Source organism: Oryzias latipes, chromosome 16 (assembly GCF_053564925.1).
Source record: "Oryzias latipes strain Hd-rR chromosome 16, Olatipes_Hd-rR_3.1".
Taxonomy (NCBI): Eukaryota; Metazoa; Chordata; class Actinopteri; order Beloniformes; family Adrianichthyidae; genus Oryzias; species Oryzias latipes.
In genome coordinates this window covers 22,370,563-22,397,691 of record NC_136252.1, presented here as the reverse complement: position 1 = coordinate 22,397,691, position 27,129 = coordinate 22,370,563, and the positions used below count along the sequence as shown (strand labels likewise).

At 39.0% G+C, this 27,129-nt stretch overlaps 2 protein-coding genes across 8 annotated transcripts; one reads left to right on the top strand and one right to left on the bottom strand.

The window, feature by feature from the left end:
- Positions 1 to 870: 870 nt before the first annotated feature.
- Positions 871 to 23,239, bottom strand: zgc:158689 (BAR/IMD domain-containing adapter protein 2). 7 transcript variants are annotated; one of them, XM_078932714.1, is made up of 16 exons: positions 23,121 to 23,233; positions 19,391 to 19,474; positions 10,451 to 10,590; positions 10,273 to 10,348; positions 10,110 to 10,196; positions 9,526 to 9,587; positions 9,319 to 9,390; positions 6,558 to 6,695; positions 5,916 to 6,068; positions 5,357 to 5,533; positions 4,481 to 5,114; positions 4,198 to 4,405; positions 4,037 to 4,099; positions 3,553 to 3,712; positions 3,324 to 3,364; positions 871 to 3,242 (listed from the first exon to the last, which is right to left on the bottom strand). In XM_078932714.1, the coding sequence occupies exons 3-16, from the start codon at positions 10,496 to 10,498 to the stop codon at positions 3,170 to 3,172; spliced, it is 1,992 nt and encodes a 663-aa protein (XP_078788840.1). In that variant the 5' UTR covers positions 10,499 to 10,590; positions 19,391 to 19,474; positions 23,121 to 23,233; the 3' UTR covers positions 871 to 3,169. The 7 variants fall into 7 exon arrangements, with proteins under 7 accessions (XP_078788840.1, XP_078788839.1, XP_078788841.1 ...); XM_078932713.1 differs by lacking the exon at positions 23,121 to 23,233 and adding an exon at positions 21,715 to 21,827; XM_078932715.1 differs by lacking the exon at positions 19,391 to 19,474 and having other exon boundaries at positions 23,121 to 23,239.
- Positions 17,669 to 26,112, top strand: LOC101160759 (neuronal pentraxin-2). Its single transcript, XM_004078169.5, has 6 exons — positions 17,669 to 17,789; positions 19,924 to 20,736; positions 21,375 to 21,801; positions 22,059 to 22,312; positions 23,150 to 23,329; positions 23,425 to 26,112. The coding sequence occupies exons 2-6, from the start codon at positions 20,104 to 20,106 to the stop codon at positions 23,632 to 23,634; spliced, it is 1,704 nt and encodes a 567-aa protein (XP_004078217.1). The 5' UTR covers positions 17,669 to 17,789; positions 19,924 to 20,103; the 3' UTR covers positions 23,635 to 26,112.
- Positions 26,113 to 27,129: the final 1,017 nt, after the last annotated feature.

Genomic DNA, 27,129 nt, shown 5'->3' with positions numbered 1-27,129 from the left:
ATTTGTGTAACCTTGTGCAGAACCTGATCAGACTCAAATAGATTTATTTCCTTTTTCCAGTCAGAGTAAAAGACCTGTTTGTTACAGGGATTCACTTTGGTGCCAGGATAAATTGTAAATATATAAAATAAGAGTAATTTTAGTTGTTTTTTTAATTGTTTTTATATAAAAAAAAAAGCTAAATAAAACACGAGAATGGAGTTGTACAGTAGGAGGTGTAACTGTGCTATCCTATAGGCACTTTAACATATGGAGTTGGGTCATCTAGACCCACTAGACAGTGCTCTGAACCTTTTTTCTTCAATGATTTGTGAACCTCACTGGTGTCCAAGGATTACATGAAATCTTTCCACCTTAATCCACCTTTGTCATGGTAGGGAGAACACGTCAATGTAAGGGTGGGGTCATCTAAGATAGCACAAGGGTTAAATTGTCAAGTGAAAAGAAATAAATCTTCATAAAGTCCAGAGTTTTTAAAAAGTGTATGATGGCCGTCAATGAACCAGTTCTAAGAACTAAAACACTTTCATTACTGATGGCAGACTAATTTTTCTTTCAGAAAGCTCAGGTTTGATAATCTTCTGCAGCGTTCTGATCCTTCACTGCAAGCTCAGTTTGGCAAAGCTGCAATCAGATTAACATTGCTGAGGGGAACTTCCTGGTTTCATGCTGACATAGATGTACTCTCAAAGAAGCACAATAATCTGCAAGCTTTTACTGCACAAAGCATGTTGTGCCACTGAACCTGTAAGCAAACCATGTTAGAGTGTGCTTACGGGCTGCAAATACAAACGCACACTTAACATTTATTCCAGAAACTCCTTTGTTGCGTTTTATAACATACTTTTGCGACAAAACATATCCGAGCACTTTTATTTCACATCTCCACATTTAATAATTTAGTGCTCTTTATCAGAGTACATGATTGGCATATTATTAAAACAGTCTGGTAATGTGTTCACAGTGATGCATTTAGCCTTTACAGAACCAACAACCAAGAGATGATCCAAAACTTAAACAATTATTTCACTTCAAAGACACTAAAGCTGCTATGGAAAAATATCAGACTGCCATGGGAATCTCTTATTGTATTTCATAAAGAAAGGCTTCTGAAAAAATAAAATGTAAGAACAAAACCAAAGCTTGACTTTTTCCATTCAGGTTTTTCTTGCTGCAGCTTAAAGTTCAATGCTGTAAAGATATACTATAAATTGGTGATCCACCCTATGTGCATGTTTTTCCAGCTGTAAGAAGAAGGTGAAACACTGAAAAAAAATTTTAGGATTCCACATGGAAAACAGAAATACTTCATAGAAAGCTGGGATTTTTGCTGCTGACATACTGTTACACAACTCTAGGTACATGGTTGCATTAATATTCTCTTTTGAACTCATCTATGGCTTGAGAAATAACAGCTAATATGTAATTTATGGATTTTTATAAACTATGTGCATAAAGACAAGTTCTTAAAAAATAATTTCAAATAACTTTTGACCAAAATAAGTTTTATTCAACATTGGATTGCTTGTGTGAACAGTTCTCGGCGATGCTTTTCTATTATTAAAATAGAAACATTCTACTTATAATTTGTCATTTTAATTTTGTATTGAGAATGGGTGGTTTTGGCTGTTGCTTTTCTGTTTGATCTCCAAAGGAAGAAGTTCATCCAAAGGGAAAGATCACTTTAAATCTATTGAAATATAATTCTAATGATCACAGGTGTTTTTATTTTTTAACATTATTTACAAATTCAAACAATCATTTTGTTACTGTCAGTGATGTAGTAAAACACAAAGTAATATTCGTCTTTAGAAATTATTTTATAAAACATCAATGTGTGAAATCTTGTATCTTCAAGGTGCAGAAAGATCAGAGCGATTTCCAGCAGTAAAAACAAAAAATAAAAGTCAGTTTGGATAAAAATGATGCTTGAATTGGGATTTGTCATCAGAATACTACTCTGAATGTCTCTAGTTTACTGTGGACACTTGCTCAGGCGTTGGACAACTTCTCCAATGCTTTCTTCATCACTTTCATAGATACATTTCTCCATTCGACTTGGTCTGTTGATCCGCTTTCACTTTTCACATCTTACTTCAAGATTTGGCTCAGTCTGGCTGATAACCACAACTGCAGTCTTGTTATTGAGGTGGTGTATGGCTTTAACCTCTTAAGCCCCGAGCTAGAATTTGAGCTAACCCTCTACACACATAGTCACAGGGCCCCAGTAAAGCAGAATTACCTGCTTTACTGGGGAAATAAAGCAGTAATATAACCCAAATGTGATGTCCACCGATGTGGACGGCATGTCCTAAGAGGTTTAATCTGGGACTAAGATAAAAAGTCTAAAATCCCAAGACTAAGCATGCAAACCTCCCAATCGTGGGACTTGGAACCCTCCACAACATGCAACTTTCTCAAACTACATTCCTCTTCCTACTGTCCAGCCATTCAGCTACTAATTTATGACGTTTGTGAGCTTTATTTGTGTGTTCTTCAGTTTTTTTCCTTCTATTTCCAGTGGGGGAATTTTTCACAGTTTAAAAACTCAAAACTTTCATGTCAGATTTATTATTAAAGTATCGTATCTAAAATATCTTTAATCAAAACACAATATATTTGAAAGGCTTTCCCAGCCAGTTAATTAAAAAAGCAAATACGCACTTTTCTTATTCAAATTAATACTGTAACAGAGAAGGAGCCTGTCCTCTTCTCAATATCTTGCAACAGTTAACGTCCAGCCTGCTAATGCAGGATCCAGTCCCCTAAAGAAAAGTTGTGGCTTAAAACAATGAGCCCTATAAACAAATTAGGACAAATGAGGAAATGTTAGACACTTTGGACCAGTGGGGCACAGCACAATGGGCTCAAACTCTAAGAAAATAATCCACTTTTTATGTTTTTGTAACAGCAGCTTTCCAGCTGTGGTCTTTCTTTAGTCCTAAAAAAACTCTATAATCAAACAAAAGTGCTGTCACATCCATAAGATGAGCCACAGTAATGCAGTAAATAATTTCTTCTTTCACATGAAACACAAGATGCGAATGTCTATATTTAAAAATACAACATCCGGTGTAGATTGCTGTTGGAAAGCACAGACAGGTGTGGTGTTTCCAGGCCTCAACCTCAGGCCTGACGGGCAGATGAAACCTCAGCCGTCTATTGAGACTCACTCGATGATGGGAGCCGAGCGGTCGTTGGTGATGGTTTTTCTGAGTCGGACATGGGCAAAAGGATTAGGCCTGCAAGGAAGGCGTGATGAGCTAGATGTTGCTGACGGCTGAATGTCCTACAGAGTTACAGATAAAAATGTAAAGCATTACCTGGTGGGAGAAGGAGGCGAGGAGGCCAAATCTGAGGTGATCTGCAGAAAAAAAGAGAGCAATGACTGCATTTCTTTTTTTTTATTGTGTGCAAAGTTTCTGCATCTCTCAACATTGATTTGGGTGTATGAAAAATACTAATTATTTTTTACAGACTTAAAATACCATATGGTGACACTTTACAGTGTCAGCTCTAACCCATAACCTCTCATCTGCTCACGTTTCTGACCTTGTTACTGTCGGCCATGCTGTACGGGCGAGGGCGGAAGGTGCTGACCCTCTGGGGAGGAAGAGCGCGCTCCTCCTCTGACTCAGGAGTGAGGCTCGAAGACACAAGTTTGTCCAGCTGTCCTGTACTGGTGCTGTTAGCCTTAGATAAGAAGAGAGAGCTACAGGAAAAGGCCGCAGACAGAAAGGAAAGAATATTCAGAGGAAAGAAAATACAGGAAGGATTGATTTTGTGTCGTTAACAAAAAACAGTTTTGAGAAAGCATTGAAAAAAGAGGAAGACAAAATGATGCAATAAGTGCAAAATTGGACATGTTGAGCACAAAGAAGAACTTTAATATATTTGCATGTAAATCTGTCAAACCTCCTAAGTGCTGCAAATAAAATAAGTAGTAAAACAACTGAACAAAGTGAGGAAGCTTAATGGAAATAAAATTCTTAAAACAATCTTAGCACAAATAAAAGTTTGATCTTTTGCTGCTTACCGCTCCAGCTGATCTATCCTGCTGTGCTGTGGTTGAGTGTAGGAGAATGGGAACCAGCCTTTTCTATAAGGGAAAAATATGACTTCATAATTATAATAACAATAATTATGTGTGGTAGCGAGTTTCTTAGATACTCTGCATTTTAGTAAAGCAGCTCATACCGTCCGGTGCGTTCATTTTGACCGTAGTGCCACCCGTCCCTGGGCTCAGAGATCAGCAGGGTGATGTTGTCACCAGGTACAAAGTGAAGTAGGCAAGCCCCGCCCCCAATATTTCCACCTACACCCTCCAACGCCCCAGGTGTGTGAGCAAACATAGCTTCCACTCGTGTAACCCCAGATAAAGGCAGGCTCCTGGGGAGACTGGAGCCTACATTGAGGAATAAAAATATGACAATGAGATGGAAGCTACTGGGCATAAAGGCTGCACAGTTCTAAATCTTACCCTGAAAGCCTCCCAGTCTCATTTCACTGACTGGTCTTCTCGGCAGGGGAAGAGTTGCAGTAGCAGACATCTCTGCAGCTTTGAGCATCCAGGGGTTATGTGACAGAGACAGGGTGTTGCTTCCTCCTGGTCCCACCTGCGGATGCAGCATCTGCACAGGGGTCATGGCCCTGGAGAGAGGAGCACTGTGGGACAGTGGAGGACTGTGAGGAGCACTGTGGGGGATTGGGACCGTCATGCCCTGCGAGGAGCCGCTGGTGGGGGAGATCTGGCTCAGTGACATGACTGTGGAGGGGATGAGGCTTGGAGAGAGATTGGATGTGTTTGTGGCCGGCAGGAGAGAGCCCTGCTGCAGGGAGCTGCTGGATGTTGCAGGTATGGATGAAGAAATGTTGTCAACGCCATCAGGGAGTGGGCTGGCTGATGCACTCTGGGGTGTGCTGGCACGTTGAGGAGATGCTCCTTGGGATGAGCTTCCAGCAGCTCCTCCGTTGGAGGATGCAGAGTGGGAAGTCTGGGGTGAACCCTGAGGACCAGTATCGGTCTGGGAACCTGAGGCGGGGACCAGACGCTGCTGCTGGGAACGGCTGGAGTCTCCGTTCAGCAGAGGAGGAACCTCTTGTACAGAAACTCTCTGAAATACCAAGAACAGAGCATAGCAACTAAAAATACATCCCCAAAGATTTATTTTAAACTTTAATTTAAAAAAAATATAATAAAAAAACAATATAAAGAAGTTTGAGATTTTTGACTTTTTCAGTTGTAACAACATACACGCTGGAATAGCAGCTGTTAAAAAAAGCCCATTAGATTGTACATTTTTAAAGGAAAAATGACAACAATGACCCAAGCTGTCATGAATAAACAGGATCTGACTTGCTCAGGGTGACTGGATCCAATCTTGGTGTGACGGAGGACCTCGGCGACCCCAGCAGCCCCTGGACTTTGTGGCGCAGTGTGACGCAGCAGGTTGAGGGCTCGCTCTGGCAGCTTTGTTGGCTGAGAACAAGACTGCTGCCAAGAGGAAAGTTTCTGCGAGAGAAGCTCTCTAACCTGGAAAAGAATTAAGAAAAAGCTCTGAAGATGTGGTCACGCACTCTGCATTGGGAATACAGTCTAAGAGTAAACACATTTTCCATCTCTCTGGAGATAAAAAACTGACTACCTGTATTTGTTTTTCAGAAAAATAGAAGTATATTTGCATTAGCTGTTAGTCGTCACAAACTTTAGAAATGATCAGATTTTAAAAAAAGAGTTTATTATTCCAATGATGTGCTGCCTGTTCATAAATGTATAATCTTTTTAAGCCAAAACCAGAGAAAATTACGTCTTTCAGTTTTTCCTTCTCATACTTGTCAGTATATTAAAAGGTAATCATGCACTTTTGTGTCACAAATGAGAAATGCAGAAGATTGAATGGATGAACACAAAGCACCTTAGAGTGATAGTTTATCAGCAGTTTGGTGACACAGCACTGTCTGTCCACTAGGAAGCAGTATCGCCTCCTCTCCTCAGTCAGAGCAGATTTGTAGCCGGTAGCAACCAATGAATCCAGCTCCACTTGGCGGCGACTCATCAGCTCCACAAACTGAAAGAAAAACCCCAAATTGTAAATTCAGACCTGTGCATACATGTATACAGAAATTGTTCAATTTCATTTGGCTTTTTACCATTATTAGGACAGCTTGCAGTGTTTTTAGCAGATTCCTAAATACTGTAATTAGCCTATCAATTATGCTTACTATCACGTATTCCTATATTTCTAGATTGTTCGTCTTGTGGTCATTATATTGAATGTCACATTTGTTATCTTTAGACTTCTTACAGAAAGATGTGCATGGAGTTCATTGCTTCCTTAAAAATGATTAAATAAGATTTTCTGTAATCTGGTTCAATCTGCCCCATTTCCCTTACAAACGCTCACTCCACTGTTGTTTTTTTTTTAAATCTGCCATAATGCCCACTGAGTGGTTTGGCATCCTTTTTTTTTAGTAAGTGTCAATAGAAAAATAAAATAAAAATGTGTCTGTCACTTTGACTCATCAATTGTTGGATTGAGCTCTCATGGTTCATATACCTGCATCTCTCGATCACCATATTTGTTTGGGTGGCGGCTGCCCTGGCTCTTCCTACGGAGTTTCTTCAGCTGGGACTGGCAGCGCTCGATGGACTCGGTCTGAGACCTCCGCTCGCTCTGATACTTCTTTAAGGTCGCCTGAAGAGAAGATAGATGAAAAGCTAAGACACAGGATCATTCATAATTTTAAGTCATGAGTTTAAACCACTTAGAACTGTGATTATTTTTCTAAAATGATTGAAATTGTTGAGTATCAAATTAGGCCCCTCCACATAAACTTATATTTGTTAATAATCCCACCTTTCCATGTTCATTTGAAACCAAATAATCCCAGACACTTTCATGTAAATTGTATGTTGCTTTTTTTCACAATTCAAAGTCAATGCTAAACAAATGCTTTGTGGTTTGATTTTTGTATTTTCATCTCACCATTGTTATATAGGCCTATATGTTGGCCTACTGTATATAACAATTGAATCGGTTAGTTCAAAAGGGGCCCAAGTCCAAGAGGTTTGTTTTTCCAGGAAATGATTTTAATTGCATAGCTTAAAGGGAGGCTACACCAAATGATTAATACTTTACACAGATTTAGCACCAGTTCATATCTTACAAATGCTATAATATGAAGCACCTCAATTTTATAATTTCAGAGGACTAGCAAACTAAAGTCTCTGGACTTAGGCCCTTCTTGAATTAAACAGGGGTGCTGCCATATTGGATAACTAGTGCTGCCATCTATGGGATAAAGCAAAACCCATGCAAGAGAGGCCCAAATCTAGGCATTTTGCACTTAATACATTTTAAATGTCAAGCATAGTCAACACACTACAACGGACTTGGGACTTTTTTGCACATAATCAGATAGCTTTTCCCTTGAAGACCATAGAACATATAACATCTCTGTTTTGAAAAATTGTGGACTTGGGCCCCTTTTGAACTAACTGATTCAATTTTAAAATTATATATCTAATAAAATATTTGCTTGAAGCTAAAGTATGTTGTTAATACTTCGGACAATGCTTAGTGTGTCAATGATAAATAATCTTTATAACTACCTAATTTCATTAGCATTTTTTCTATAAACAAATAAATAAATCTTAAATACCATTTTACAGTCCCCATGTCAAATTCAGACATGGGTAGAGTAGCCTAAAGTTAGGAAGCAAGAGTATCATTACCTCAAAATCTTACTCAGATAAAATGTAGTCTTCCAGTTATTTAATCAAATCAGTGGGGGGGGGGGGGGGGGGGCAGAACCAATCACGCATAGTTACATATGTATTGTTTTGAAAAAAATAAATCAGAACTTAAATTTACATGTTCAAATGTAAAAAACATACTTTAAAAGGAACATTCCTTTATTTGCAGTTTTTCCAATAACAATAATATAATCCCTGATTTTAGATGAAAAAGATAAACAAATGTAGCCTGGTGTTGCAGAATGGGAGTAGTGGGCCTTTATCACAATCTTCTCCGGTAAAAATACAAACGAAGGTGCAGTAAGACCACACTTAGGAGTAGTCTAGTACAGGGGTCTACAATGCAACTCTTTTATTCCTCTTTTGTGGCTTTCTTGCTTTGAAGCACAACAAATATCTGAGTAAAAATTGGTTTGTAGTTTTGGTAAATTGGTTTCAGATTAATACATTTTAGGTTCAAATTTTTAACATGTCAGTTAACTGAGCAAAATCATGGTAAAAGGGTTTCTTTGTGTGTTTTTTGGGTGTGTTTTTTTTTGTTTTTATTAGCTAATAGCACATATTCTAATCTTCTGCTGCACGACAGCTGCTGTTCAGAGGCAACTTTCTTAAAGTACATAATTGCATTTACAGATTAATAAAAGAATTATTCACTAATGTTGTCATGTTTACATTTGATAGTAAAAGGAGAACAAAAGTGACAGTGACACAAAATCCTAATGAAGGAAAATGTTGTGTTTGATTTGACTTTCTTGCATTTTTAATTCAAGTAAATTCAGATTACATTTTATTTTGAAAGGAACGGGTATGTGCTGTCAAATAGAAAAGGAGTTAAAATGGTTATAGAATCACATAAAACTGTTATGATTCAAATATTGTAAATATAATGAAAAAGTTATAAGTGAATGGCTTAATGGACGCCCCAGGTCAATGAAAGAGGGGCATTGTGGGTCATTCCTACCTGCTGCTGCAAGACTCTCCAACGAAAGATGCTCCCACTGGAGATTTGTTACCTCAGTCACTTTGCTCCTTGCTCCATGTCACTTTAAAATATGTTGTTGTTGTGCAACTTTTAAAAACATTAAAACCACTGCTGCAATTTTCTAATTTATGGTCATCCGTGGCTGGCCATGGTCAGCGGGACAAAGGATGAAAATTAGCTAAGGCTACAAACCTGTGCATGTAGAGCTTTCCTCTATTTTTAATAAATAAATACAAAAATTATTACTTGCATTGCAAGTATTTGTAAATACGTAACAGGTTTAATCTTTTTGACCTGCACATACAATCCTGCTCTTTTCTACCTTTCTATCTGTACTGCTGTTGCAACATTGGCATTTCTTCATTGCAGGTTGAATAAAAGGATTATCTCATCTCACCTTATGAAGAAACAACATGTTTTTTCCTAAATGGAAAGTGGGACTTTGCAGCTCTTGTTGGGTTTTGGTCAGTAAGAAACTGGACCAAATGGCCTTTTTTTGTGTTACAGGTTGCAGACCCCTGTTCTAGTAAATGTAACAGAGTGAATATAACTGGTAAGAATGCACTGATAATGAACTTACAGTGAGATATTTGATGTCCAGTTCCAGCTTCTGCTCCAGCTGGGTGAGCATCTCAGAATGGAACAGCTTGAGCTGTAGAAGAATAATAAAAATCATTTAAAAACCTAAAAAAAAAGGAATAAAGTCACCATGCAGCACTTCCTCATTATGGTCTCAGACTGCATTCAACCAGATAAACTTTAGGTTATTCTTTGGCATCTTCCTCACCACGTCTTCCAGCTGCACCTGGATCTGCCGGTGCACCTCGGCCATCTGAAACAGGGTGTCTCCTGAGAGGAGCAAAGTCAGCAACAAAAAATTCACATATTTTGCTGTTTTTAAAAAAAATAAAAATACACACAAAGAACAATTTATCATATAAAATATGTGGACCAATAAAAACCCCTGTATGTCAGTGAAGATTAAACCACATAAACCAACAAAAATATGAGAAAACTTGCTGGGTTTCTGTGTTACAAAGTGGCCGCATGCCCCTCCCTTGGTCATTCAGTTGGTGGTGGCTGGCATCTCGCCCTCCGACACTCCTGCCTGCCTCCCCCACCGTTTTCAGCATTACAATGAGATCATGTGGTGTTGTTAATCTCCCAACAATGGCTCTACTCTCCCCTTTTCTCTGTTCTTTTGCTTCAACGTTTCCTCATGCGCTCCCGTCCTCATCTCTTCCCTCACAAACACATGCAACACACTCGGACATTTCCCCCAATTCTCACGCCAGCTATCATCTTCACCCCCCTCCCCATAAACTCCTCTGTATGTCTTAGTCTCTCCGTCTCCACTAACCGCCCTCTCACCAAGCTCTTTGGAGCCTTGGCTGTCACTGGCCAGCTCTCCAAGCTTCACCAGAGCGTCGAAGTAGCCTTTGGCAGCTACGGTCACTCCTGCAGGAGGAGGGGAGTTTTAATTAAAAATGAAAAATGTTTACAGGGAAAAAGCACTTTGGCAGGACAAAATCACCTGTCAGGGCCTTCTCGTAATGCTTCCCCATGGTCACAAAGTTCTTCAGACTGGGGTTGAACTGGTCCAGAATGCCCTGTTGAAAAAAAAAAAGTCTGTTAAGTACATTAAAAGTACATATGCAAAGTGTGTTTACACACTGCGCACCGAATTTGCACACAAGAAAAGACAGTTTTACCTTGTAAACATTTTCTGTCATCTTGTTGACTTCTTCAGTTCGGGACATTTTTCTTTTCCTTCTGGTTTGGAATATGTATTCTAGGATGTTCTTTCCCTCCTGTGCCCTCTTGCCTAAGCTTTGCAGAAGTCACCAAACTCCTAAAAGAAAAAGAAAAACAAAGAATTTGATTTACCCGAGTACCTCAGAAAGAAGAAAGAAGACTATTCTGGCATATTTTCAGGAAAAAATGTCTGACCTGTCTGCATTTCTTCATTAAACTTTGCAAAGAGGTCAGAAGGGAGCACTTTTAAGGCCGCTGTCCAGACTATCACAAGTGATGGACAGTCTTTGGTCATGTCAAGTTCCTACACTATCACTTCACAGCGTAACAGCAACCCAAATATTTCTTCAAGATTCATGTGCCAGACAAGTTTCAGCATTTCAGATAAGAACAATGGACTCTTCCAGGCGAAGTCGCAGGTGTCAGACTGCTGAACAAACAAGCGCCGTTCATGTTTTTCATGGAAAGAGGAGACGACCAAGACGGAAACTGCTGTAGGGCAGAGAGGATTTCCAGTGTGGATTTGACCGCTGAGTTTTTAATCATAACAAGATTATAAAACAGACTCAGATCCACTAAGCTAAAAGTAAATATTTCCAGGCTTTTGCCCATTACGAACACTCAAACGAAAGCTGTACTTGTTAGATAAGCAGGAAAAAAGGTATTTCTTTTTCAAAATTTGTCACTTTTCTTTTTGTACTTTCTGCCCAATCAAATATAAAAAGAAGTTGTGAGGATAAATGAGGCATTTCAGTGTGAATATTTAACCCTCCAAAGAATGCTGTGCTTGTGTCGGGATGCTGCAGGAAAAGTGTGCAGGTGGTTGGTGAGAGATACAGAAGGTGCATTCATGTGGCGCTGTAAATTTGCACCAAAGGACAAAAAGTATCAATTTTATTCTGAAATATAAAAATTTGCTGCCAAGAATACCTCAGGACCTTTTCTTTAAAGAGAAAGGTATTTCAAAACTTGAAATGTAAGGATTTCTCGCTTGCACCAAATGGCATTTAAATGGTGAATGCATTTAACAGTAAAAGCAAATATTGCTGATTAAATTATGCATTAAAAGATGCAGAAATGAGACTTTTAAGTCTCTTAAGCTGCTTTTAAATGTTAAAGATTTAATAAATGACTGAATCTAACAGTTTTGAGTAAATACTTAAAAAACCTGAACATATAACATCAACTACCTGTTGATCTTCATTATCAGTTTTCACAGTAAAAACTGGAAAATACCCAATAATTATGTGAGAAGTTACATACCTTTTCTGTGCACATTGTAACCAAATGTGGTTCTTTGAGTCCTCAGTGAACACTCGAGCACCCCTTCCTTTCTTTCTATAAGGACACTTTCCCTCCTCCGTTAGTTTGTGGGGGGTTGTTTCATCCAGCAAGGCACTAAATCTCACCTCCCTTCCACCCCCTTTTTCCACATGCCCCACTCCCTCTCTCTGTCTTTCCTCACTCCCAGGAATCGGGGTCAGATATTCAGTGCCGTTCTGTACCTTTCCTCATTACTGAGCCGATTACCGACGTGCCTTTGGGCCCCCGAAACACGGTCACAAAAGCACCTCCATCAGTTCCTTTGCCGAAGGAAACTGCAATCCACCTCGCCTTTTCGCAGCCCCTCACTCACTTGGGCAGAATAACAATGAGCCAACAGGACTTGGAGTGAATAGCCGGCAAGGGGAGAATAATGACTTGAACTTTTTAAGACAGAGCAGCAAAGCCCGGCCTATCGTTGGCCTACTTACAAGCGGCCCATCACACATTCCTGCTCCCCACTCGCAGAAGAGGAGGAGGTGGTGGAGGCCCCTGCATGGACACAGCGAGGCCTTTCATTTACTGTAATAACCAGGCAGAGATTAAAGGCTGAGATTTGACATAAAAGTCTGCTTAAGAGGAGTTTAAAAGATACCTAAAACATGAGCAACTAAAAAAAAAACAAAAAAAAAACTTTTCTTCCAATAGTTATTCCAAAGGCTGCTAGCTGATGCATCTTGAGCCCTACTGGGGTATCAGGATTTGCTGCAAGTTTGTGTACTTTGTTATAAAGCAACTCTTTAAGAAAGCTAATGATGAAAAACTGAGTGTTTGTTACACCTTTAAATGTTAAATTTGTCATTAATTGCCAAGGTAAAATCAAAAGGCAAAGGAAGTTAAAGAAAAGTCATGATACTAGCAGAAAAATTCAATTGAAAAATAAAGAATCGTGTCTAAAATTGAATGGAAAAAAACAACTAAACAATTCCCTTCCTTAAATTTTATACGAAAAAATATACCATCAGAAAAAAAAAGACATGTTACCCAGATGAATCCTTAGATATAAATCATTTTTGGTGTATTTTTTTGGACCTAATAATGACATCATCTGTGGTTTTCTTATACTTTCTAAATACATTTATCTAATTACTTTTCTTTTACTAAAATTTATCACTAACCAATCATATTTGCACCTTCTCTGTCATCTGTTTACATAAATACATGTAAACAGTTTTTAATTTTAGCCTTTTGAAAGCAAAGTATGAGCCAAAAAAAAAGGTCTAAATTATTGGAAAGATCAGACCACCTTGAACCACATTAAATGGTATCTCCAAATTTACATTTCTGCTTCATATACTGGTAAATTTTCCTTTGTCTCTCCTCAGACAAGTTTATATTGCAGGGGCATACAGGGGTCGCAGCAAAGTAAGTGCCCAAAGATTTTATTTTAAAGGAAATAAAACGAAATTACATCTTTTAAATCCTGTAGCTCCATAACATGAAGACTTTTGGAAAACCCAGATCAGAAATCAGGGATTTTCAGCTCATATCACCTATTTTAAGTGATGAGGTAACTTATTTAATGAAGCATTTTCTGCAAAAGATTCATGGAACTGGGTTGGAAAAGTTTCTTGTTCATTGGACGTTTGAGAAATGGCTAACAAACCATTTGTTTCAATATTTGCCTACTGTTAGAAAAGTATGGATTACCAGGAGTATATGTCACAAATTCAGTGTAAGCGTGAAATCAAACACCACAGAAAATGTAAATAAGAGTGGAAACCTCAGACATGTACCGTTGATAGACAGATCTTACCTTACATTTCTTTAATTCACTTCATGCTCTGACTACAGGGAGACCGTTAGTCCTGATTATATCTACAGTCCTTGGTTTGATTGCACAAAAAAACAACTGTTCAGGGTGAGAATGAAGCTTTTAAAAATGAATTGGCAAACTAATCAAAATGGATTTCTACTAACATTTAGAAATTAGGCACTGATCTTTTAAGAAATTATGTTTTTTGTAACCATCGATTAAATCAAGTTAAAGAGAACGATATCAAAACCCAGACTAAACAATTGTAAAAGTTTAAAGAAAAGGAAAACAAAAACCATCATGACCAATAATTTTACAAATATCTTATGACAGCTTAAGTGAACTTTGCTCCGAAACACAAAACAGGGAAGTTACCTCTAACAAGGATTAACTGTTAAAAACTTTCTGAAGTTTTCCCACACAAAGCCATTTCAGAGTGTTTTCACCAGGGCTCCAATCACCAAAAATTTACAAGGGAATATTTAATCAATAGATAACGTTTAGAATGTTGTAAAAACGTAGATCTGGCAAAAGGTATCAATTATTTTAAAACATCATTTGTAGCTGCATCTTTCTTTTAAAGTTACGAGTTAAATCAAAGTACACCAACAAAAAAATACCCCCCAAAAAAATCAATATGAATCAAAATGATACCCATAAAGCTAAAGGAATATCCAATCATATGTTTATGTGTCTTTTATGTTTTAAAATAGCCTGTTATGGCTTAACAAACAAATTCTGTGTTGAGGAGTACAGATCAGCCACAACTTTAGACCACATGGCTTCACCTTGTGGATGAATAGGAGAATTACACTAAACGCTTAAAAATTTCAAAATAAGTTAATTTGAGATTTGATTTGTCACTGACATGAAATATGGGCGTTGATTTTAATGCTTTGCTTAAAAGGGTTAATTTAAATGTATCTTTTAAAGAATTGTAATGCTGTTCCATAACTCTGAGATATCATGTTACTCATTTATGCAAAAGTTATCGTAACATCACCAGAATGTATTAATAATGTTACACCTAATGGCAAAAAAAGAATTCTATAACATAATTATTAGAAGTATTCCAAAAAGCTATTTTTACCAGATTTGATATCTCTTGGTTTAAAAAGCTATTTTTTTTCAGATTTGACATCTCTTGGTTTTTGTTATTTACAAATGATTGTCCACAAAATCCTTTTTTTATAATCAATTTTCCCAAAATTAAAGTGGCATTTAAGACTATCAGATTTACATTTGCTGTAGAAACTTTTGGATTCTGTATGGAATTACATATCTGCCAATAATTGAAAGGGCATAAAGACAACTGAGCGGGTGTATCCAGAAACTTTTGAGCATTTCCCTTTTATTCATCATTACTTAAGTTTACGCTGAAACTATCATCCCTGAATATTTTTTCTAAATTCTTGTTTAAATTTTCCCTAGACCTTTAATATAGTTACAATAGTGCGTAAAATCTCTCCTTTGGAAATAGTTGTAACCTCATAAAACACACGCTTCTTTCCAAATCCATGTGCCAGCTCAGCGCTAAAAAATTGACAGGTTCGTTCTGCTTCTGCAGAGGAAGAATCATCTGGAAGGTCTTACCAAACTTAACAACTGTGTTCAAAAACAACTCACGCTGATGTTCACAAGCATACAAAGCCTCATCATGAACTAATTGATCAAACATTCTTTAATTAATATCAACTATGATAAATAATGTGTGTCCACTGATCTACATCCAAGTTTGTGCTAAAGGTGAGTTTGTTGTTGCTGTCAAATATGAAACAAAATGGGTGAAGAATTTTTGGGCTGAGACATATTTCATGTGCGTTAGAGACTTTAAATAAAGCAAAAAATAAACATGAGTCTGGATAAAAATAAGTCATTTTGTAGATTGTATTATTCACATCCTACCTCACACAAAAGTATCAGCTTGCCCTGAACAATTTAAAAATATGCTGATAACTGGCATAAAGTGTGTCCCGGAGACAAAAAAAAGAGGCAATTTATGGGATCACACACTTTCAGGAGGCGGCTGAACTGCTCTTTTCTCCCTCCAGTAAAGGGAGAAAACTATGGAACAACCAGTGAATGTCTTCAAAACCAGAGCTGTCGTTTTCTGAAAGCTAAGCGTCATCACAGCATCTCAAACCCTCAAACTCTACTAAACGTTGAGTTCTCTTTGCTCTTTGCTTTCCTCGTCAGCATGTAATCCGGAAACATCTCTCTTCATGAAAGACAGCGGTGTGACCTCCAGATCACTTCAGCCGTCGAGCATCATCTGTGGAGTGTTGTGGGGGACGGAGGAGCGTCTGCTGTCTCGTGTCCTCGTATCGCAGCCGTAAAGTCTGCTGTTCTGAACTCCTTTCCTTTGAGCCTAATGCACACCAGCTAAGGAGATTGACAGACAGGAGAACCCGACAGGCACTGACCTATTAATCGATAAAAGGAAGCATGAGTCATCCGCATGTCCACCATCTGTAATCATGTTATCAGACACAGCATCAGTAAACAGATGAAGTGTTTGTTTAAGTGTAAAGGATTATCCGAATGTCTTGACTAAATACTTTTATAAAAAACATGTTTTAAGTCCAAAAATGGGATTGTATGATGAAATGATGAGGTCTCCTCTCCATATTTCAGTTGCTTAAACGATATTTCTGACAGAATGAATCAGGACTGTTCCTCCCCAAAAACAAAAACAATAATTTAAAAGTAAAAAATATTTTCATGATTGAAATGGTCTTAATAAATGACCTTCTGATGAGCTGACGACAACATTTTGTATTTCTTAAAAAAGAAGTCAGTGTTTGTGGTTTGTGCATCATGGAAATATGCTCCAAAACCAAACCAAAGCCCTTTCACCAGCATGTTTCAGAGGTTCTTTTTTTTTTAGTCTTCAAGTACCTCTGGACTCCAGGTTTTACTTGTTTCCTTGCTTCAACACTACAGATTAAAAGGAGCGTGTCACTAACAGGCTTTTGGAGAGCTCAGCTTGGAGCAGATGAACCGGATCAGGTGTGTTAAAGCAGAGAAACCATTTAAACATGTGGGACACTGTTTCTAGAAGACGGGGACTGAGACACACTCTGATGTTATTAGCCCTCAGCTTCTTTAGAAACTCTGGATAGGCAGACCTTGCTTTGTATCTCTATAAAGTCTTTTAAATTGCATTTTATATGAAAAATGATAAAGACCCACTTGTTTATTTTAGCTCTGTTGATCATCCAGTCTTGGAAAGAACCTCAACAGGCTTAAAAAGCTTTTTCCTTCAAGATCAGCAACAGAATTCCCCTGAAAGGGGTTAATAATATTTTCAGGAAAAATAAGAACCAAAAACATTTTAAAATGTCTTGTATTATGTTTGTTACTTAACTATGGACTCTATAGGATCTGGTATATTTGCTTAACAACTCTGGATCATTTCTTGTATACAGTCACTTGTTTTTTCATCAAGGAGGATGTCTTTAAATCTTAATCTCTTTTTACAAATTAAATGGCAAAACACTCAAAGTATTCAGTTTTAATAATTAAAATTGGTCAATAACACTTATAGATTTTGTCAAAATATATTTAGCAGACATAACTTGGACATTTTTGTCAGTTTTTGATGCCAGAGTCCGATTTTAAACACCAACTTTCTTTTTGCATTTTGCTGGTTTGTTATAAGCAGATTCACGTTTGATGACAAATGTCACTAAGTACAAAGTGGTTATCTCTACTGTAAGTATTAGTGTCTGCTCTGTAATCAAGACTCTGGCTTCTTTGTTTATTTGTTTTTTTGATTTTGGGCTAAATTAGCCATCTGCTGTCCTGCTGCTGCTGCTGCTGCTGCTTCCTTCGCTGTCAGCCAGAGGAGCATCCAGTCAGGACAGTGGTTTCTAAACACAGCTGAACGGACTGAAGGGAACTGAAGTGAATGAATTTTTTAAAAACTTCCAAAAAAGAAAAATAAATTTGCCGCGGTGCTTGACTGAGTTAGGTTTATTGGTAATATCTGCAACAGAAGAAAAACGTAAAAAAGGGAGGAATTGTGACGAGGTCTAAAGGCAAACGGGGTGTGGACTTACAAGAACAAATAAAAAGGAACAGAAGGAGGAGAATAGAAGGAGATGGAGACAGTCAGAGGAGGGAGGATGAACCCCTCTCTGGAGTAAATCTCTCTCAATCTGATCAGCGTGGAAGGAGGCGGACTAACCCTCTCAGTGAGTGGACACGAGGCTGAGGTAAGCTCTCTACTACTCATATATATGTATGTGCCTCATGGTTGGAAAGGCTTTTTAACTAATTAAAAACTAAAAGGTTATTTCCACAATCTCTGATTTGTGCAAAATATGCACAAGTTAATGTAAGCTTTTAATGATCCAAATGGAAATTGATGTTCAGTTTTAAAATTGAAAATCAACACTGTAAAGAAGCATACGCGTTTCATTATGGGTAAATGCATAGAGTTATGTAAATGTGATGTGTTGTAGCTTTTTGGCCTCTGTTTGCATTAAAAATGTCCATCAAAGCTGCGCTAAAATAATCCAAGAACCAACAAAATATTTGAATTGGAAGATTCAAATGTAATATTTAGTAAACTAAACTAAACTAAACTAAACTAAACTAAACTAAACTAAACTAAACTGTCAAAAAAAATGAAAATTCTGAGTAGGCAAGAAGTTCATAAAAATGTTCTTTCTTTGCCTAAAAATGGTGATTTTTGGATATGTGCCTCTGATTTTGGTAATAACTTGAATAATCTGACAGCTGGAAAGGTTTTCTCTCAGAGAGAATTTGTCCTTTTTAAATGATTTTTTTTCCTTTCCATCTTCTAAACCCGTTTTGTCCCTTTCGGGGTAACGGGGTTGCCGGAGCCTATCCCCGGCCACTTGTGGGCGAAGGCAGGGCACATCCTGGACAGGTCACCAGTCTGTCGCAGTCACATTCACACTTAGGGGCAATCTAGAGTAATCAATTAACCCGTGAAGCATGTTTTTGGATGGTGTGAGGAAGCCGGAGTCCTCGGAGAAAACCCACGCATGCACAATAAAAGGATTAATTTAAAAGTTAAACTAAATCATGCAACCTAAGAAAAACTTAAATTTGCCCATGCTGATAAATTTTAAAACATGAAAGACATGAAAACAGTTTTTTATGTTTAATTTTAGAAGTAATCCTGAAACATTCAAACTAGTGAGATGCTCAGCCAAAACGATGCTGATCTAATCTTGTAACACACTGACATGGTGACAGTTTTAACGCCACTGTGTCCGAATCAGCTGACTTTTAATCACATGTCTAACTGCACTTGCCAGTTTTTTTACCTCAAGGCTAATCGGACTTCTTAAATGTCCACCTCGACCATATGTTCCTGGGGTGGAGCAGCACCTCCATATTCATGATGGATTACCTTTCTCACACACACACATGCAGGAGAGTGTGCAAGCCAACTAGAAGAAGTTAGCCCAGCAACTGTTTGTAATTAGGTTAATTTGAAGACCTGCGGGTGGTGATGAAGGGCTAAAAGATGGAGATTGGGTGTGACACGAATCTGCGTCTTGACCATCTGTCCTCTTAAGCCTGATAAATCGCAACTCAGACGGCAGCAACAGCCAGAAAAGAACGGCCAGAAAAGTTCCCCAAAAAGGGCCTTTTTCTCCTCTTTTCGGTTTTTGCATTTCTTCTGACACAATTTGTCACAATTTGTTTTTGTAAATTGGATATTTACAAAATCTTTACATAAAAGCTGTGCTGTTCAAATGTCTGTGCATTATTATTGATAAAACCCTGAATCATACGTGGATGCACACACACACTCTGCTGCAAACAGACACACACTCACCAGTGGGAATGGTCACTGTGATCACCAGGGGGTCAGTAGGGTTAAGCTGCCACGTCACGTGCGTGCCATTTCAAAATGCCGCTCCTGTATAATAAAGGACATGACACCCAGAGGTCAGCTTCCCTCTGATGCCGAAACAACGTGGACTCAAGTCGGCGCTTCAGCCATGCAAGAATGGGACAACAGCTAAGGTCAGAGCGTCTGCGCTTTGACCTGCTCTTAATCCTTCTTTGGAAAGACCTTGGTTGTTTCGGGACCTCTAATGGTGCTAACAAGGCAATGACGCGGGCTGCAGATGTCTCGGTGAGGCGTTCAACACTGTCATCACATCCTGCTGAGGAAGAGGCTTTTTGTTGTTATTTTGTGCCAATTGAAAGCTGGAAATAGGAAAGAGTCAAAGAGTCAATATAACTTGAAAGTAAGCGTACCAACCCTGAAGCACGGATACAGCAATAGCCACTCCTGTCTGTGTCCAATGTTTAGTTTGGGTGTTTAGATAGGCGCTCTCTGATGTTATGTTCTCTGTTTTACAGGTTTTACTCATTCATTCGGAGAGGAAGGTCAAGCGCTTGAAGATCCAGCCTGGAACAAACTGATTCTCAGAAAATTTCCCTGCTGATGTTTTCTTTACAACAAAGAAGTCAAAACCATCTTTCTTCTAACTGGCATCACAAACTCTGAAGTAAATTCAGGCTTTCGCTGGTGAAGTGTGAATGGAGATCATGAGGAACCCTCTTCAGCTTCTCTTCTTAGTGTTTTCCATTCTTAACCATGCATGTATGGCTGCAGGATCTGAGCACGACTATGGAGCCCACCCACGCTTTATTTGCACCCCACTTCCCGCGGATGCCGATCCTTCCTGTTTCTCCACCACAGGTCCTGGGGTCGGGGCACCCGGGCCCAATGGACCGGGACATCAAAACACACCTCCCAGCAGTTGGTGGGGGGTGAATGATGAAGCCAAAGCCACTATCCTCCACCTCAGGGAGAGCCTTGTCCAACAGAAAGAGATAATCCTGGACCAGAGGGAGGCCATCAGAGAACTGACAGCCAAGCTCAGCATGTGTGAGGCCTTCGGCCGGGGCGTGTCACCGCACTCGCATCACCCAGACATGGCCCCTCACCACCCGCACACCGATGAAGGACACTATAGCAACCGGCTGGGTCACCATGGTAACGGCAACCTCCAACCGGACTCACCAGTCTATCCTTCCTCTGCGGGGGGCCAAAAATCTGACAGAGGGCACGGCAAAGAAAAACACATGACACCGGGGGACAGCACATCATCGATGGAACAGATGGAGGGGATGCTGCTGGTGCTGAAGGAGAGACTGGACAACTTACAGGTGGGCAGCTGATGGACAGGCGGAAACTAAAGAAAGAAAAACTTTGAAAGAAAGTATGATGAGGAGCTATAAATCCGGGTGGCGGGGGCGTGTCGTGTCCACGTGTCTTTACTGTTCTGAGGGCTTTCATGCTGCTGCTGTCACAAAGCTGTCTGTTAAAGTCTATGTCTGAGTACCTCTGACAAAGAACAATGAGTGGTTTAATCTCATTAAGGCCTTTACTTCTCTGTGAGCAGACTCACTCCGGTGTTCTTCAGCAGCAAACAGTCCAAAAGTGAACTCAACACCTAAAAATCCTGCGTAAATTAGTTTGATATCTTCCGTCTAGGTGGCTTTCTGAATACCTGCCCATTTTTTTCTAATTTAGCTTTAATTCAACCAAATTCATTGTCCTTTTTGCAGACAGGAGGATTTGAGGAGTAAAAGAATAGGGGGAGTCCAAGATCAGCAGCAATTATCGTGATCTCCCATGACAGCCTGTTAATCAGCCAGCACAAAGCTTGGATTACCTGAGTGGCGGGGAAGCAGTCGTTGAAAAGCAGACTAACTTATCCCCACATTTAATGCTAGGCCAGCAACCTTAAATGTTAAAGGGTGTCATGTTAAAAAGACTTGACCTTTTTCACCTCTCCATGCAGAAAAGGAACTCCTCCACCGCATACTCCAGCTCTCTGAGGGAGCTGCTGCAGCGGAAGATCAGCACTCTGGAGGAGCAGCTGCACCACCACAACAACAACCCCGAACATCACGACGATGACGCCACTCACAGGGACCACGGTGAACATCCCACCGACAACCACCACAACGATGACCACAAGGGCGACGCTGGACACGAAGACACCGGAAACCACATGGATCATCACGACGACGACCACCACGATAATCAGGATTTAGACGGCGAGCACGACAATCACCATCATGATGATGGGGAGGATGCTGATCACCACGACAATGAGGCAGACAGTCATGGCTACCTACCACACACAGGGTACAGTGTGCCGGGGCCTCGAACTGGCTCCCACTCCAACAAGCTGGAGACGATGCTCAACCAGCTGCAGCTCACAGGTAAACAACTTCACCATCTGCATTTCCTCCAGCTGCTTTCTATAGACATGTCCTATACAACATGAAGAGATCAAGAAAAGCCTTCAACGATTGCCACGGAAGTTTCTGATTAAAACATGAACAAAAATCAACTTTAAAAAGATTTTCACAAGATATATAGAACGTCTTCTTTAAATTTAAACAACTCAAAATAGAGAACAAATAAAAAGTTTTAATTGGCCTTTCAGAGACTTTGTAAGTGTACTTGTCTTAAACAGGTTCTGTAAGGAAGAACACCCAGAGCCTGGATGCCTTCCAGATCAGTTTCCCCATGAGGACCAACTATATGCACGGACGCATGAAGAGGACGCTGCTGCAGGAGATCTTTGCTCTCACTCTGTGTCTTTGGATGAAGGCTGGGGTGGGGCCCGGACTGGGAACGCCTTTTTCTTACTCTGCACCCGGACAGGCTAATGAACTGGTGCTGATCGAGTGGGGGAACAACCCCATCGAGCTGCTTATTGACGACAAGGTTAGAGAACACTGTCACAAGCTCTTCCACTGTCAGCAATTTGGCACTTAGACACAAGTCAAGTGGACTTTTGTTTTTCAAAAAAAAATTCCACGTTTCGCAGGAGGAGATATAACAGACATTATAAAAATCTATGGATACTGTATATAAAAATAACATAAAACCTTATATATTTTTTAAGAATTTTTCCAGGAAATAAAACTTAATCTACGTTAAATTATTACTAAATCTACTAACTGTACTGTACTACCACTCCTGATAATAAAGCTCACTTTAAATTTTGTTATTATCATTAAAAAAATGGATACAAATCTGATAGCTTTGTAGAAGATAAATTTAGGATTTGAATTATTTCAAATTGATGGAGTTTGGGTTTAACTGAGAAATTATAAAGCTCACAAATTAGGATACAAAAGTGTGCAGAGCCGTGGTCATTAAAAAAAATTTGTTCCAAACAATTGATCATTTGTGGCCACAAGTTGGCATTTTATTGGCAATTTGTTTGCGCAAATTAGCATTTTTTTTCTATTTTTGCAAATTAGTATTTCATTATCAGTAATTCCTACTACTAATTTCTTTGCACAAAATTCTAATTTGTCCACGTAAATGTTTGTTCGAGCCACAAATGATTAACTTAAGGGAACAATTTTATTTTTTTTTGAGTACTGGTAGTCATGTCCAGTGCTCCGTAGAGATGGTTTAATGTGTGTATACCTTTACACAATCAGCAGAAAATAAACCCTCTGACAGATGCTAACTTTTCAATTTTTTAGCACAGGAAGGGTTTTAAAAGGATGCAGATCCATACCTTGTTTGATAAGGTTTCTCCAACCACAGGCTGTGTCGCTGCCCTTATCTCTAAGTGATGGGAAGTGGCACCATGTGTGTGTGACATGGACTACAAGGGATGGGCAGTGGGAGGCCTATCAGGACGGAGTCCAGAAGGGAACTGGCACCAACCTCTCCCCTTGGCACCCTATCAAACCTGGGGGGGTCTTCATTCTGGGACAGGAGCAGGTAAGATAAAGAAAGACTCAGAAAAGAACAGAAACAGATGAAATGATCATGATTGCAGACCAGGCTTTGACCAAGTTTGCATCCTGTCTGTTCAGGACACTCTGGGGGGTCGTTTCGATGTCACCCAGTCATACGTGGGGGAGATGTCAGAGCTTCACATGTGGTCCCGTGTCCTGAGTGCTGATGACATCTACAGCCTGGCGTCCTGCAGCAGCCACCTGCAAGGGGACGTCCTCGCTTGGTCTGAAACAGAGGTGGAGCTCCATGGAGGCGTGGCCAGATATGCGTTTGACTCCTGTCATTGAAGGTGTCACATGTAGAACAAAGACTTGTTGATATGTAGAGACTGAAGAAGCAGCACAATAAAACACACATCTGCTGATTTCCTGGATGCAGAGTGTGTGCCTTCTTTTGAAGTGACTTTTCTGGACATTAGTTTAAAAAACAGAGCTAAAATGGTGAAGTTGATCTGTTTTACAGATGACGTGTGGGCTTTTAGAAGTCCTGAGTCTTAGATACAGGCCATTAATGGGATGTGTGATTTGAAAGTGCTTTGTGTGACATATTGTCATGCTGTTAATGAGACTTGAGACTGTGGGATACGTCCTAAATTTAGCAGACCTATATGGGTTATGACAGGGTGTATGGAATTGTTTTTTTTTACTTTTTCTGTTCAAAGGTTTCCATGAAACATACAGCTAAATTTACCAAAGACTCTAGAGGAAGAAATATGTGTTTTTTCTTTGTTTTTGTTTGTGTGTTAATGTCACAAACCTATGTAGCGGGTCTTGAGCGAAATGCTGAAGATCCTGCTGAGCAGAACTTTCGCAGTGTGCTTTTATTTGATAGTTATCAGTTTGTTCTTGCAACAGGACCCCTGGAAAAAATAGTTTGTCAAATGTTTATACAGTATTTTCAAGTTTGTTCAATGTCTGTTTGTTTTTTATGTGGTTTTAGTTACTGAATATCATTTTGTGTATTATTCATGTGATATTTGAATCTCTAAATTTGGCCTTGATTGTGAACCACTACTATACACTGGCAAGAATGTAATTTCCCCGTACCCTCACCTTCATTGTTATCATTTTTTTAAGTTGTGTAAATGTGATTGTTAAGGTAAGGTAAGACTAGTTTGTTTGTATAGTACAGTTTGTATACGAAGGCAATTCAAAGTGCTTTACTTAAAACATTAAAAGAAATATTTATTAGAAATATTAAAAGGTGAGATCATAAAAATAAAAAACATTAAAGAAATTTGAAAGAAACAAATTCAAAGTGAGCCTAAAGTAACAGTGCAAATGTAAACTTTTGAATATAAACTAAGCAAATGCTGAGACAGCTGAGGGACTTTAACCTAGATTTACATAAACTAAAAATAAAATGCTTCGGCTGATCTAAGGCTTTCTGGAAGATTGTTCCAGATCTGTGGAGCATAGAAGCTGAATGCAGCTTCTCCGTGTTTGTTTTGACTCTAGAACCTGACAAAAGACTGGATCCAGATGACTGGAGAGGCCAGGCTGGTACATACGGGGTCAGGAGGTCAATCATGTATTTTGGTGCTAAACCTTTTAAAACTTTATAAACCAGCAACACAACTTTAAAGTCTATCCTCTGGCAGACAGGCAGCCCATGTAAAGCCCTCAGAACTGGACTGATGTGGTCTACTTCTCTGGTCCTGGTTCTGAATAAGCTGTAGTTTCCTGGTTGGTGGTTTTCAGATGACTAGATCGAAGGTGCATGTTATGTTTTTTTTTAAAATCCAGACTTAGATATAGATAAATTATATAACTAACAGTTGATCCATTTATTGACCTCACTGTCTCAGCCAGCAAGTTCTTAAACGTTCTATATTGTTGCCTCACTCCCAACAGACATTTCTGGCACTCAGATCTAATAATAAAATATTAATGGGAACCAGGCATGAAAAATAAACTCATGTACTTTTTTCATCAAATGTCCTCAGTGCACTGAAATAGGATGGGACCTTTTTGTGTAACATGAAGTTTACAAAAACTTTGTGGCATTACCATATTGTCGGCTGCATACACTGCAAAACAGTGTTGAACTCTCATGCCCTGCATTATTTTCTTTTCTTTGAATACATTTACAATTTTAGTCTCTTTATTTTATCAAATTATCAAAGAAATACATACTTTTTGAACTTAAAATATTAGGTGTTTTCATAACACAATAGTATTAATGTGTGGTCCATACATTTGAACATTTTTGAACAGTTTACTCAGCTTGTTCTTTAATTTGTTTAATGAATATCACCTGGTTTTAGTAGCCAGTATTGCAGGATGTTGGTCTCTGCAGGTGTGGCTGAGGTTCTGCTCCTGGAGTTCTGCTCTGAGGCCAAAAGAGGCAACCCAGAAGGCAAAACCTCTAAATACCTCAGTGCAGGTACTTGGGCAGGTGCCATCTAACCAAGTTTCCTAGGGGACAAACTATAAACTAATTAAACCGTCAATTTTCTTTAGTTCAGTTGGCTTGTTAAAGATTTATGTTCATCTTTTTTGTGTAATATTTGTTTCTTTTCATTGAATGACAAACAAAGGATACTTTAGTCTTGTGTGTGGTCTTTCTCAAACGTTTGACCCCCCCCCACGTCCCCTCCATATATGTACTCCTGATGTCTTTTTATCAGGTCCGTTTGTTAGATGGTTTCTTCAGTTGGTAAAGTCTGGTTGATTACTAGAGTTGATTCTGTTTGATTAACCCATCTGGAAAAAAAGTTTGTATATTTTCTTTTTTTTTTAATAAAACCTTTGTTTTTGATCAAATTTTCCGTTGTCCTCATTTGGCTGTTCGTCCTTCACAACCATTAACAGATATTAAAGCAACGAAAGGGGCGAGTATATATATTCTACTTTATGAGGTCTTGTATTTCCTAATCTGAACATTAATGGCTGCATTTCATTTTTCAAACCCTTAAAGACCCACTCCAATGAAAATATTGTTTTCAAACATTTCTGATGATGGATGACATAAAGGAAAAATATATGGCATGGCAAAAGCTTTAGTTGTGATGTAGAAGCTCTATGGCACATGTGTCAAACTCAAATGTGGCCCACCATGTCATTTTATGTGGCCCATGAGACCATTAAAGTTTTTAATTTCTTACAATAAAAAATAAAAATTGGTGTGTATTTATTCATTTCTAGGGGGAATTGGACTTGAAATGTCAGATTGGGCAACTGTACATTAGTGCTTAAACACTGTCCATATAACCTAACCTGACAGAATCAAATTTAAACAAACAAACGTTTTCTATGCAACTGTAATTGTCACTTTAAAAAGTTATTATAAATAATCATTTATTTAACATTAAGGAGTACCTACATTTATTTTTTTATTACATTTAGTTACATGTATGAGTTATATCTGGCCCTTTGAGGAAAACCACGATGCCTATGTGGCCCTCGGTGAAAATGAGTTTGACACTCCTGCTCTGTGGCAAGCCATAAACTCCATGCTCCAATCCAATGGATCCTCCTGCAAATAGATCCATGGACGTCTTGGTTTTCCTCGTCTGAGCTGTCACCTGGAGTAAAACTGTACAACTGGATATTCTTAATATTGCTCGCCATTTTTGTTGCACCAATAATGTTATGTTGGGGGTGTGACGGACTGGAGGCTGGTGGAATCGCATGTAGACAGAGAGCAACAGGGAGAAGAAGGCGGGGGCGCCATCTTCACACCAACAGCACCACCCACAACTCAGAGATGAATTTTACTCAGAGATGAACTACTGCAGAAACTATGTCCTAGTAAACTGCCATTTTTTTCTTATATTTAGG